This window comes from Gymnoscopelus microlampas (assembly GCF_963454915.1).
Source record: "Gymnoscopelus microlampas genome assembly, chromosome: 16".
Taxonomy (NCBI): domain Eukaryota; kingdom Metazoa; phylum Chordata; class Actinopteri; order Myctophiformes; family Myctophidae; genus Gymnoscopelus; species Gymnoscopelus microlampas.
The window spans coordinates 38043963-38059143 of record NC_139953.1 but is presented as its reverse complement, the minus strand read 5'-3'; the positions used below and the strand labels follow the sequence as shown (position 1 = coordinate 38059143).

General features: G+C 41.3%; 1 protein-coding gene across 1 annotated transcript in view; it reads right to left on the bottom strand.

Annotated features, from left to right (window-relative positions):
• Nucleotides 1-7944: 7944 nt before the first annotated feature.
• Nucleotides 7945-15181, bottom strand: part of galnt14 (UDP-N-acetyl-alpha-D-galactosamine:polypeptide N-acetylgalactosaminyltransferase 14 (GalNAc-T14)) — a 166739-nt gene continuing 159502 nt past the window's right edge. Inside the window, exon 15 of the mRNA XM_084083203.1 lies at nt 7945-10445. Within this exon, the coding sequence (XP_083939329.1) occupies nt 10287-10445 (159 nt within the window). The 3' untranslated portion in view covers nt 7945-10286. The remainder of the gene's footprint in view (nt 10446-15181) is intronic.

Below are 15181 nucleotides of genomic sequence, written 5' to 3'. Positions count from 1 at the left end.
ATACATGCACTGTCTCGTGTAGACAATCATGGTACAAGACCACCACCTGAAGAGCAGCGAGTTCCAGGATACAGTGGTGCCCAGTCCTGCTGTCATCCACCACCCAACAAGAGCAAGCCTTATTACCACACAACATACAATGAACCTTCAAGTAAGTCAGTGGTGAATGACATCATGGTGAAACATGTGGAGGCCATGTGGCAGAAGAATATTCCATTCTCCTTTCTTGTTGGTGACCTGCCCACCTACAAGACGCTCACTGAGCTCAAGGCAGAGAATCCAGAAATGTTCAAGGACATCCTCCCAATCCTCGTACCTTTCCACCAGCTGATGTCCTACAGTACATCTATGCCATCTACAAGCGATTCAAGGGCTCTAGAATGGCAGACACTCTGGTTACAGCAGGGGTAGTAGTGGAGGGGTTGGTAGACCAAGCACTACGAGGAAAGCACTACAGACAGGGCGTGCTGTGCATCCTGCTCTGGCGAGAGGTTCTTATCCAAAATCACTTGTCCAAGATTCTTGAGCACAAAGAACAACGACTAAAAACCTCACATGACAAAGGTCTACAGACCAACAAGAACACAATGCAAACACAGGGCTTAAATATACAGGGATTAACAGGACACAGGTGAACTCAACTGACAATCAACACTGGGATAGGCTGGGGGACTAGGAGGACACAGGTGGAAACACTGACAAAATCACAAGACTGGTTAGACAAGGCAGGTAAAAGTAACTAGGCAGACAGGAAACACTGGGAGCAATACTACAAAATAAGGGTGACAAATGAGTTGACCTTTAAATTCACCTCAAGCAACTAACCTTTCTATCTTTGCATACAGAATACTATTTTATGTTAGGCTATAGAGCTCATTTATTTTTGGTTCATTATGAAAATGTGATGGGATGAACTGGACACCATATTCTCAGTAGCCTACCCTATTTAATGGGAAACCGCAAATCAGCAACTGCTGTTTACACACAAACATTGACTTTATTGACCTCAGAGATTACTTCTGTGTACTTATACTGTATATTATTCAACTCATCATGAGCAGAGCTTTCATTTGAGCCTAATATGAAGGCTCTGTGACGATCTTGAAAAAACTCCCTTTTGGAGCTCATAATTGGCAGCCATCTTGCATTTGAAGGTCGACAATAGGTCAAATCATTATATAAACACCATATATGTATTCCTTGACCAAAATAAGCTCTGAAACCATGTATTGTGCATCATTGTAGGTCAAACCATTAAAAAGTTCATTTTCACGGCAGCCATTTTGGATTTTGGTCTCCCACAAATTTTCCCCGCCGTTTAAAAAAATACACCCCGGCTAAATTTGTTTAATAACCCTCCTAGATGACAAATCCATTGAGAAACGGACCTTCGCTCTCCACGGTCACGGAAGTGCCATAAATGACCCAACTATATTGTCGGAGGCCGCGCGACGTGCGATTCGAATTCGGTGCCGATCGATTTTGATTTGAGGAAATAGGCCCCTCCCACTAAATAAATAGGCCCCTCCCACAAATGTAACGGCCTGATTATATAGTCACGTCACTCTGCGATCACTTTTTTTCATTTTGAGAGGATTGATCCCCTCAAAAATCATGTTTTTGCATCGAACAGTGACGTTCTGCGCATTTGTGGGCCACAGATCTCCCTGGCATGTGGCCCACGTAGCTGGATGGTTAGTCATCATGGATGATGGACTTTTGCTGTTCATTTCGTACTTATCAGATCTATACATACCCATCTCCTGAAAACAGAAAAAATAGAAAAGTATGGTGTTCCAAACTTCGGAAGGTAGTCATAGCCAATTGGAATGGAATCTGGAAAATCTAAGTGATACATCATGATCAAATGACCCCAGATGGCTTGTGTGAGTTTTGGACAAAATCTGTAGGAGTAGTAGCAAAAAGTGTTTTGAAGAAAACACAAAATGGAGGAAAATCTCGTCTGGCAAAAATGGCCGGGCCCAATATGCAGAGTTGTGTCATGATCTAAAGGAATCCAGGGGAAAATATATTTAGATTCTAGGACCTACGGTTTGGAGTTATAGGCCAAACCGTAAAGTGGGCTGTCATAGCGCCACCATGAGGCCAAGGGTGGTATATCAAAGCGGTAAGAAGAAATTAACGTAAATTCAATAAATCATATCTCTTTCTTAGTTTCTCTCCGTCTCTTTTTTCTCTCTCTCGGTTTGTGTTCCTCTCTCTGTATTATGAGTCAAACAATATGTACACACACAGCTGTGTGCTTGGCATACATGCTATTGCACAACTTAAGGAAGAAACCAATATCACAGAGAAAGGGTGTGAGTGACCTTTTGAGGTATGATCTGCGGCAACATTAGAAGAATACTTAAAGGGACATTTCACCCCTGGAAGAAACTGACCCAATGGTAATGAAGTTTAGGACTCAATTATTATTATTTTTGTGAATGATCTGTGTTTTGAGATATATAGTAATCTTCGAACATCTCGTGACGTTATTTACGTCACGAGATGTTACATCATTCCTTTCCGCACTACATGTTGTCTCGACGCGTCATGCAGCCAGCGGACAGCCCCCCACCCCCCTCCTGCCAGAGATTTTAGACACAACAGAACACAGAAAACAGCCCAAACTGCGCATTTGTTCGCGGACCTTTTGTTAAATTTGAAGAGTGACGCATTACTTTACCTGAGTTACATCTTCTGATAGTTGTACTTGAATGTTGACATGAAATAATAATCCTGTGTAGTGTTTCACAAGCGCAAGCGTGAAAGAATCCAAATACAACGTGGAGATGGTAAACAAACTGACTTCCAGTGTTGCCAGATATTGTGAAAGAAATAAGAAACCAGGTCTATGAAAACAAGCCCAAAAGAAGATAACTAAGCCAAGAGCACTTTAACATGGGATATTATATATTTGAAAAATGCCGATCTACAAGCTCACAACACGTTGCGATGTTACCCATTGTGAGCTTGTAGATCTGCTATTTTCCAAAAAATCTTGAGGGGAAAAAAGTGCAAAATGTGGAGTATTTTTTAATCGTTTAACAACACATATTTGGTTGGGGCTTCCTGGCACAAAATATAATTTCAGATCGGGGTCTGTGGAAAAATACATGAACATCTTTGAGAACCACTGGTTTAAACAACAATCAAAACATTTGGATACAAGCCCAAATATCAACTACATTTTAGAAAGAAGCCGCTTATAATAAGCAAACATGGCAACACTGCCATGCTGTTTCAACGTTGTTGTTGGAGATCCCACCCACACCGCACCTCCCCTGCCACAAGGAGGGGCAGTGCACCAAAAGCATTATGGTCATTGTAGTAATAAGCAGTCCAGTCAAAACCTAGTCAAACACACAGATTTCATTATTTTTCTGGCCATAGGGTGCAAATTTTAAATTGTGCTACTGTTATCTACTACAAATACTATTACCATTGAGTGATTGCAGTTTCTTCCAGGGGTGAAATGCTCCTTTAAAGACGCACTGAAGTGACATTTTCGGTCATTTTATTTTGAAGGTTCAGCCCGAAACGTTGGCTCAACGACTCTAAACCAATCAGAAGGTCCCATCCCTTCAGGCTATGGGACGTTGGATCTCAATCACTTCAGCCGTGCTGGCACACGGCTAGTGTTTATTTACAAGTGAGAGAGAGACGGCCAGTGAAGCACGTTTGCTACTACCTGGCTTATTTCGAACCTATAATGTTTTCAGATACATATTTTAGTGTGCAGATGAAGTTTAAAATGAGTAATACACTCATCTTCAATGAGATTCAAAACGGAGTATCTCTGTAATTAAAATCAGCTGTGTTTGAAGAACGTGCAGCTATGGGAATCAAACAGGTGCATGTAATCAAGATTCATTTATATTCGCGAAGGCTGTATTATGTCATCACGCAGCACGTTTTCGTTTACAGGAAGTAATTAAGATTGGCTTTTTAGGGACTTTAGATGTAAAAATTCACAAAAAATGTTTTTTTGACATTTTTTTGGCATCTATTGTTAGGTATGCCCATATGATGACCACGGATATGCTCTAAAAGTGTGAAAAACATATTTTTCATTTCACTACACCTTTAAGACTCTAATAAGAACATGCTTGACTACCGGTAATGATAAAACAAAATGGTCATAACTATATATTTAAAAATAATACTGAGAAGAAAAAGGATCAACACATCAAAACTGATGTGGCACGTGGCACCCCCACCTCCAAAATGGAATGGTATGACATTGCTGTACAGTATGAAACATAACAGAAGTACAAGTATTCACTATAAGGAAACACAATTGTCTGGAAGACTTATGAAGGGTACGTGTTTTATACCTTATATAACAAATGACTCTAGTCTGCTGTTCTAAACTTAATGTAGTGTATGCCGGATTTACCATTGGGCTAGGGTGGACTGCAGCCTGCGGGGGGGGGGGGGGGTATAGGTGTTTTTAAAAGAAAAATCGTAAAGTAGGCCTATAGCCTGACTCCACGATCCAAATCGTGACCATCAGTTCTCCTATTTAAACGTGATTGCCTTTGATGTGTCAACAAGGTCTGAGGCAGGCAGCAGGCTCTGGCCATAATGTGCTCTCTGTCAGAAGCCTCGCATCAACTTTATATCATTATTCAATGTTGCTGTCCGCCATGGAACCTATCATATTATTGCCATCAAAACAAGAGCCGTGAAAATACAAAAAACACAAAAGCCAAATTCCAATTTTGGGATTTAGCAGACACTCTTATAGTCCATGAGCCAGAGCCCCAAAATTGACAAATGATTACCGAAAGAGTGGGCAAAACCAAACCTATATAAAATTGTTCATAGGGTCAGTACGAGTAAATAAATATATGATAACCTCTCCACAGGAGCAGCTTTTTCATGGTTATCACACATTTTGTGATTTTCCCCCATACGTACATGACAGGTGAAAAAATGACAACATTTAAAAAAGAGTTATCATAATGAAACTTCCTGAGTTGATTACTTACATGAAGACAATGATTTTTCGTATTACAAGTTTTCTGAAACTGTATATTTAAATATGCAAATTATGCATTTAGTCCATGAGCCAGAGCCCCAAAATTGAGCCAGATATTGAATATTCCCTCGTTAAAAACCTTTGACTCCGACATCTTAACAAAATGAAATAAGTATGTTGACTCTGGCTTTGTCCAATGTTCCAATGTTTATTCTGGACAGTTATGCAAATGTGGGCATATTTTCCTAATGCATAATTTGCATATTTAAATATACAGTTTCAGAAAACTTGTAATACGAAAAATCATTGTCTTCATGTAAGTAATCAACTCAGGAAGTTTCATTATGTTAATCTTTTTTAAATTTTGTCATTTTTTCACCTGTCATGTTCGTATGGGGAAAATCACAAAATGTGTGATAACCATGAAAAAGCTGCTCCTGTGGAGAGGTTATCATATATTTATTTACTCGTACTGACCCTATGAACAATTTAATATAGGTTTGGTTTTGCCCACTCTTTCGGTAATGAAATCTTGTCTGGCTCATGGACTATTAATCCAGAGCGATTTACAGTAAACAACAGAAACACAAGGTAATACATCAGATGCTTAGAGATAGCGTAGTGCCTCAGTAACCTAGGATCATAGTCATAGGTAAACCAATAACCTATCATCAGTCTAAACAACAGAGAGAGAGAGAGAGAGAGAGAGAGAGAGAGAGAGAGAGAGAGGAAACATACTGGAGTTAAAAGACTGGTCTTTTGTCAAAGAAATGTAACTTACATTTCTGCAGTGTTGCACATTGTTGCCATTCACGTGGCTGTTGCATGCATTGTGCACGCATGTTCGTGTACAGTATGTTATAGCCTACTGTGGTTTACATTGCAATTAATAAACAGGTTTCTGCACATCTAGGGATGAACGCAGCACTCTTTACATTACTGGAATGCATCCTTCTAACAATACAGGTCTTACCGGTATCTTATCTAGTTTGAGACACTTGGGGTAACGTGATCACCATCACACTGCAGCTCATGGCTCTAGCTGACTCTAATCAGTTTATTAATCTCAGCTGAGCTGTGCAAGTTTCTGTTAAAGTGGTATTGCACCCTGAATGCCTACACACCCAGTTATGTTTGTAAACAAGAAACCTATCTATACCGTAGCCTACATCCTCTGTGTTGCCCACAGAGAGTGAAAAACTGAGAAGGTAGAAACCAAAAAACTCCTAAAAGAGAGGGGTGCATTGTTGGGGCGCACCTAACTTAGTTTTTCAAATACTTAAAATATACAAATGTGAGTGTTCTTTCTGATATTTTGTGTTCTATAAACAATACAGAAAAATGAAATATGTATATTTTTAAATTATATATAAAAAAAAACACGTAAATCTTGGCCTGTGGGGAGAGAACGGTGCCATTTTGGGATTTCGCCCCTCCTGGAGATGTGAATGGATTTTCTCCCTATGGCGTCGTCAACGATGCTGACAGCACCCAGCCTATCCGGGCAAATGTTTTACTGTTTTATACACCACCCACTGATGATGATGATGATCCCATTTCAATCCTGAAAGTGTTACTGCTCCCTGACAACGCTTTGCTTGATGAAGTGCAGAACAGACGCAAGAAGCTAGTTGGAGAAGAGACTTATATTGGAAACCCTACCTGTGAACTAATACCAAAGCAAGAATATACCCTCTCAACTTCACCTGAAAATGACTCCATCATAATTCAACCTGATAGGGCAAAAATTTGAAGTTGATGAATCATCATATCACAATTACATCGAAACATTTGATGTGATTTTAAAGGGCAGGTTTAAGCTTCTTACATTGCTTCTAAGAGACACTAACCTTTGTGCATGGAAACGCTGTGTACACCTTTCAGCTCCTGCTTTAAGAAGACAACATGGTTCAACGTACGCTGAGTCTTGAAGTGGAAGAGAGAATGTTGTCTATGAGGAGACAACTAACTACAGGGAGTCCGAGGCACCTAGGGGGTCCTCAGTTACAGGGGGTCACAGGAACTTTTTTTTTGTATATTAACCACTTGAACCCTAGCATCCATATGCTGAGGTGAACATTAGCCGAAAATAGCAACGCCTCGCAGCTTGTAGATCGGCTATTTTCGGCAAAGAGGTTTGGTGTAGGGAATAAAAAGAGCAGACAAAGTTTTCTAAGTATTGAGGGTTCAAGTGGTTAATTGTCTGAAAATACATACATTATTAACATGAATCAAACAAGTCTATGAAGCTATGTATGAAATCTATGAAAAGTTTAATCTGCAACACAATTGTATACAATAATTAATGGGGGGGGGGGGGGGGGGGTGTCCCTGTGTCCCTGCTTCATCTCGCATTCACCTAAGGGGTCCTTGGACTGAAAAACGTTGAAGACCCCTGCCATAGATAACAGATTGTCCCTGCTGGGTGAACTGAAGAACATGTGACCCTGTTATTGTAGTGCAACCCTGTAACTATAAATACAGTCCCAGGGTTGTGAATCAATGCTATGGGACAATGGAGTCAGAGGGACAGGGGCTGCACTTCTTTATTGGCTAAGCACTAAGCAGTTCATCGAACACAGGTGTGTAAGGCTATTTGTTTTTGAATACCTGACCAGGTTCATCATCACAAACCAATCAATCAGAGAGATCCACTCATTATTCAACAATAATTCATGTGAAATGAAAAGATTACAACATAAAAATGGTCAATATTCAAAGGCAACACTTTTAGAATTGCATTATAACACGCACGCACGCGCGCACGCACGCACGCACGCACACACACACACACACACACACACACACACACACACACACACACACACACACACACACACACACACACACACGCACGCACACACACACGCACGCACACACACACGCGCACACACACAAGCGCACACACACGCACAGGTGTATCGCAATCAGTTCTCGCCCTCTCTCTGAAGCTAGTGTGTACTGTGTATATATGTGTGTAAGCATGGGTGCGGGTGTGCATGTGTATGCGGAAAGAGCACAGTAGCCTACTACACTGACTGTGACCCATTTGTATACCGTCTGCTTACGTATTCGCTTGTGCTTCGGGCGGGATACTGTAATGACACTGTCACCGAGTGGTTTTTCAAGATTAAAAGCAACCTGTTCACCTGATGAAACATCTCAAGGGGATTTATCTGCTCCTGTTGTTGGCAGCTGAAATTGCAAAACAGTGTTCACTGGAGTCACAGACTGAAGTAGGTCACAACTGTAGGCAAAAACAGCACTGGAACACAGGAACACTGGGAAAATTTTAACTTTTGTTACATACTTATACCTTGTCGTGATTGTGCTAGCCTAGCCATGTTCGACTAGGGCGTGAGTGCAGCGATGGCCTTAAAGGAGTAGTTCACAAAAAATGACTTATTTTCTATCAATTACACACCCCATGTAGCCTTGAATTCATGGATTTTTTTTTGTTTTTGTCGCATTCCTGAGCCAATAATTTGATGACCGGCGGAAAGATGCTAATGTCTCCGGTAGGAGACTCCGCCGGTCATCAAATTATTGGCTCAGAAATGTGACAAAAACAAAAAGAGATCTATGAATTCAAGGCTTCATGGGGTGTGTAATTGATAGAAAATAAAACTAAATGAACTACTCCTTTGAGTTTCTGGGGCCCGTTTGAAGAACCGCCCCTGGCCACAACCGTAAATGGCTGAGTTATTCAATTCTTGCATGTCAGCAGGGGGCAACCGGCTTCGGATGCTACAACATGATATACGATTCTGTGCCTATCGGTACATAACTCGGACGGCGTTGAGTCGGCTCAAGCGAATGTCAAAGCGTTCGGCACGGCAACTCGCTCGCTTTGGCTCGCTCGGTGGTGCCTCTAGTGGCTCCAGTTCGCTTGAGACGGCGCGCCTCCGACACGGTCTAAAACTATACTTTATACAAAACACTTCCGTCAGTATCTCTTTATTAGATCCAATCAATAGTCTGATTAAACGTGGGTAGGTCAGTATCTCACCTACTTAGAGACCACTCAATCGTCTGATTAAAAATGATAATGTCCCATTCAGTGCATTGACAGCATCCGAAACGGGTGCAGGGAGGGAGGGACCCAACCCAACGCAACTGAAATGGGTGAAATATAGCTAAGGCCATCAATGGAGGGACACGGGAGAACCATGCAACGTAGCATGTCTGTGTGAGAGAGAGATGCACCATATATACGTACATACATTTAATGTAATGTGGGCTGCTGAAAACAAAAACAAAAAAGAATAAGAAAAGAAACACGCCCACCGGGAAAATCCCCAAACTTCCTGATAGCTAGTCCATGCCTGGTGCTGTGTTTGTGCGGTTCTAAAAGACTGTTGTGTTAGTTTTTACTCTGAATAGCAGAGACACAAAACTGGTCTAAAAGGTTGCATTGTCTCGCAGAGGAAAGTTTCTTTTGGTGTTTCATAAATGTTCACATTAACTGTTATTTATTGTAATTTTGAAATTAAAATTTTAAAATTATGCAATCCTAGTAGTAGGTATCTAAATAAAACAGTTTTAAGGATATGATTATGAAACCTGCAATAACGTTGACACGTTAGCAGTAATAAAGTAGTGGATCTGAATTGGTGAGTTGTGCTCAAATAAATCTAGAGAAAAAATACATTTCAGATTCCTAGAGGCATTGCTCCGGTGAATTGTCAGACAGTTCTCAAGGAGAGGAAAGATAAGTGTCATGATTTTGTGCATGCTGACAGCTCACATCATCAGTGCTTCAATGTTTGCAGAACCAGTCAAAAATATTATTTGAGAGATGTGCTCAGTCTGTTATTAGCACTGCTAAGCCTCCTGAAAAAGGAAAGTTCATTGTTTTGTTTTTCCTTCAGGTTTTCCATACACCAACAGAAAGAAACAGAAGCTCTTCGTCTTGGCAGAATTCCCACACCTGTAGCCAGCCAGCATCCTGCGGAACCCTCCATATTATTTATGAAACCATAAAACCTATAAACCCTGACATCTCAATATTATTTATTAAACAATAAAACCTATAAACTGCTCTATCTCTGAGGGCCCCTGTCAGCTCAGGGTCCTTGGAATATCTTCTCAAGTTTTCACCCTTTATTCAGTGCGTCACTCTGTAACTGACAAGTTCATGCACTTTGTTTTTGACGATCAAAGATGCACTCCAACGTTTCCTTTTTTGAGCTTTCCAAAACATCATATTGGCCAGCAACTTTTTGTTATGTCCACATCTGTGTTTGCTAGGTTCAACGTTCACAGAGATGAAAAGGTCAAGGGTTTAGGGGGTCCGGGGTCAAGAGAAGGGGACGTCCCATCTCTGTGTGTAGGCACTGAGTTCACAGGGGCTGATGACCAGCATGCGTGAAGAGTCCAGTCCATCTAGAGCCATTTCTGAGTCCAGACAGAACCGAGAGACCAGGTGCTCCAGGTGAGTCCCTGACTTCTGCCAGCGCTGGGAGGGACACAGAGAGCACATTATGTTACATTATGTTACATTACGTTACATTACGTTACATTATGTTACATTATGTTACATTATGTTACATTATGTTACTTTATGTTACATTATGTTACATTATGTTCAGGGGTGCACATAACTGGTGCGCAGGTGCGCATCCAAAATAAATAATGCGCACCACATCAGACGACGCGAGGCGCTTTTGCGTACCAACAGCTGGGACAGGAATTTCCAAGCTTTTATTTTTTAGCAAAACTAAAAAATAAAAGCCTGGAGCTCGAGGCTAAGAATGTACTTCCTGAAGCCACACTCACACAATCACGCTAAAGCACGCGTCGGCCCCATGTACAGCCATGGGCAGGGCAGAGGACGCATGCTGCACGTGATTGTGTGATTGTTGCCTCGCATCGGCAGCGGCTGTTAGAGGCACTCGTTACCGATGATGAACGCAGTACGCACCGTAATGGTGCGAAATATGCCGCGAACGTCCCTATCTGGCGGATAAAAGCAGCGCAGCACAGGGCACCAACCTTGGGGGTTCACCAAACGGCGTGAGAAGAAAAAGAAACGGAGAAAAAAAAGCGAAAAACGGCGCAATTTGGAAGCCGAGTCCTTTTTTTTTCTCGTGCAGGGTAGGGTAAGTGATATTTTTTGGTTAAAACAAATAGTATTTTGTTAAAAGGTTAAAGCTCTATATTCTGATAGTAATCATTGCTATAGAGTGTTTGTTCAGTAACAGGAGTCTCCATGTCTCTCCAGCTCTTTAATAAACAGAAAATACATTTTCCGGTAGGTGTCAAAATCTCAGCCAATCAGGAGAAAGTACCCATTTTTAAGCTTCATTTTTATAGTGTTCCAGTTCCAATTTTGCCTGCTCATTTCTTAGTGTCATCACTTCCAATTTCACTTGTTTAATCTATATCCTGATTTGAGTTCTCTATCCTGATTGGATAAAATTGGAAATGAAACTGAAACTGAAACGAAAATGCATTTTCTGTTTTATGAAGAGCTGGAGAGACAAGGAGACTCCTTTTACTGAACAAACACTCTATAGCAATGAGTACTATCAGAATATAGAGCTATTTAACACTTCTTTTAACCAAAGAAAATCACTTACCCTACCTTTAACTCAAACGTAACTTAAATTATATACTCTAAAACTACTATATCATAGATATCGTATTGTTGACTGTTGTATTGGTTTGTGTGCTCTGGGTTGAAACGGCACTGAGGTTGTTTTTTAATCATTAATGTTGTGTTTTAAATCCATTGTAGTCTGCAGTCATTTTGGTTTTGCATTGTTGTAATGTGTGTGGCGGATTTCTCCCACATTCCATTAAGAGGAAGTCATTTTCATGTTCTAACTCAGTTGGTTTGGCGATTTGAGAAACATTTGGATGTAGAGCACTAACTGTCATAACATTTCTGGTCGATTAGCTGTACTTCCAAACATTCACCACAAGGTGGCAACCTCTGTCTATATTTCAACTTTGTGTACCATTACATTACCAGAGTACTGAATCAGGGTCTAGAACTGTTATTACTTGAGGATGGTTGTGTGTGCGTGTGTGCCAACAGGCTATTGATAAAGAGTACATACTATTCATTCATTATACTTTTACTTTTGGTAATTTAAGTATATTTTGATGCCAATACTTTTGTACTTTTAAGTACATCTTGAATACTGGACTTGTACTTGTGCTTCTACAATAGAGTATCGACACTTTTACTTAAAGTAATGCTAGGTAACTTTTTCAATAAAACTAAAGTTAAACTGTATATCTTTTGTGAGTGGCAAATGTTTCACAACACCCACTCCATGAATTTCACCCCCGAAAGCCTTTTATTTATATATTTTCTATTGAACGTGGTCGGGGTTGACTGTCCCGCGAAAATGACGTCATCTGGCCGGAAAATGGAAGCGGAAATGCACCGGTTTCCTGTTTGGCCAGGAACTACTGCACCGGTTTCCTGTTTGGCCAGGAACTACCGCGCTAATAACAAAAAGGAAACTCACGCTGATTTTAACAGATTGTATGATTTGAAGAACGAAAAAAAAAACAGAAAAAGAAAACACAGCTCACGGTAACTAAAGCTCCACTGGCTAAGAGAAACGATCCACAGATCGTATAAAACAATTAAAAGAACGCTTTTTTGAAACGCTTCCGTCTTCCGGTGAAAACGAATGGAATTCTGGGTAACGCAGTAATAAACAAACGGCCTGCAGTGACGGTAATGATCAGCAGAGGCTACTAAAAATCGTTTTTTGAAATCTGCACTGTACAACTTTAAGTAAAAACGAGATAACATATTCCATCACTGCAGGGATGCAGTGCAGATATCTAAGGCCAGACACTGTATTTTTATTTATATTCGTCTTGGTTTGGTTCTTGACTCTTACCTGAACCTCTCCTATGTTTCATTATCACTATAATGTTTCTGCTATAACACCTCAATTGATCTCCTAATGGCTTATCTTATCTGATCTTATCTTGTCTTCTATGTTCTTAAATCAACAACAAAGAAATGATTTGAAGCATGGATGTGTGTGTGTGTGTGTGTGTGTGTGTGTGTGTGTGTGTGTGTGTGTGTGTGTGTGTGTGTGTGTGTGTGTGTGTTCGTTAGATTGAGAACAAAGCCGCAGATCAGATCAGACAAGGCATGGGAAGGTTTTATATCGAGATCGAGAGAGAGAGAGAGAAAGAGAGAGAGAGAAGAACAGAGGAGGAAAGTAAGGCAGAGTGTGTATGTGTGCCTGGAGAGAGTGCTTGTGTTAGCTGAGCCACTGAAGCGTATCGCTGTCATGTATCTGTATCTGGTAGACCTTGTACCAACACGGATATGAAACACACACACACACACACACACACACACACACACACACACACACACACACACACACACACACACACACACACACACACACACACACACACACACACACACACACACACACACACACACACACACACACACACACACACAGGCTTTTAGTCCTATTGTTGCTGTGATCAAAGGAACAGAGGACTCAGCTGTGCTGATGACATGCTCATATCGCCGTGGCGACGGGGGAAGCGTGCTGTTTAATTGAAAGAACGGGGATAATAATTAAAAGAAAATCAATTAGCATGCAGGGCCCTCGTTACACTGTCTGATACAGCTATAAAAATATATCTGTCTCTGCTGTCTTCACTTGTGTGTGTCTCTCTTTCTCTAACCCTGACTCCTCTCTCTCTCTCTCTCTCTCTCTCTCTCTCTCTCTCTCTCTCTCTCTCTCTCTCTCTCTCTCTCTCTCTCTCTCTCTCTCTCTCTCTCTCTCTCTCTCTCTCTCTCTCTCTCTCTCTCTCTCTCTCTCTCTCTCCCCCCTGTGTGGCCCGATCTGGCTCACAACCTAAAATGAGTTTGATGCCCCCCTAACCCCTCTACAGGGCCAGGCCGTGAACCCCCGCAAAATAATCTATTTGAACTGGGGACCCCACCCTGATAAGCACTTGGATTTGTAGGAGTTGAGGCATTACATTTGGTTTGACTCGGTTCCACAGATAAATATTGTCAAAATAGCAGATCTACAAGCTCGCAATGCCAGGCGTTGTGAGCTTGTAGATCGTCTATTTTACAATTTACAATTTGGCCAACGTCTGACCAGTTTTTATAGTCTAGTTTGTTGATGACTTTTGATGCAGAGATGGTCTTTTCTTTTAGGTATTAAAAACCTGTGGGTCCCGACCCATCACTGCTGCAATGATCACTTACACATGCGCTTCAATTACCACTAACTCTCTGGAGACGCTAATAACTTTCACTCTGTGTATGCCTATCAGCGCTGTTGTTTTTGCAATGTGGCTCATTTGCATAGAAAGGGGTGAATTTTGCGGCAAATGTATATTAGGCATAATTACCTAATTTAAATACGCGCATATAGCGTCGGAGCACCGAAACGCTATTAGCTTGGCAGGGCGAGTTTAGTGGTGTGTTTCGCCCTTTATGGGAGCTTTGAGAATTACACACAGTAGTTTCTTCTCGTCTTCCTATTGTGTGGGGTATATAGTACGTGGCAGCAAAAGCAGTGCAATCCTTTAGTGAATTCACCTCCCAGAATTAAATTAACAATGAGGATTTTACTGTGTGACCGTCTCACCTTTTCCCATCTCTGTCATTTTCTCATTTTTACCCTCCCCATCGCTTTCTCATTTCCTCTCTTTTCTCTCGTCCTCTCTGGCATCTCTCTCTTGTCTCTGTGTCTCTTCATTACTCCTGGTGTCTCTAAATATTTCATTAGACTTCCCCTCTTTTCTATTATATTCCTCCATTCGCCTGTCATATTCTCCCTTTCCTTTCTCTCGCTCTGCTCCCTTTCTCTATTCTCTCTTCCCTCCCTCCATACCAGTACCTCTCTCTTGTCATGCCTCCCTCTGTTTCCTCTCTATCTCTCTCTCCGTCTCTCTTTCTATCTCTCTCTCCGTCTCTCTTTCTATCTCTGTCTGTCAGTCACTGTTTGTGTTACTTTGCAGTGGCGTGTCATATATATACACAATAACAAAAGATATGTAGGAAAATGGTTCATTGTGTAATACTTCATCCTTGCTGACCGCGCACGTGTCCGTGGCATGCTTGTGCGCTTCCGACCTGCTCGCCATAACACTAATATCATTTAGCAACGGGAATACATACTAAAGGCAGGTGTGTGTGTGTGTGTGTGTGTGTGTGTGTGTGTGTGTGTGTGTGTGTGT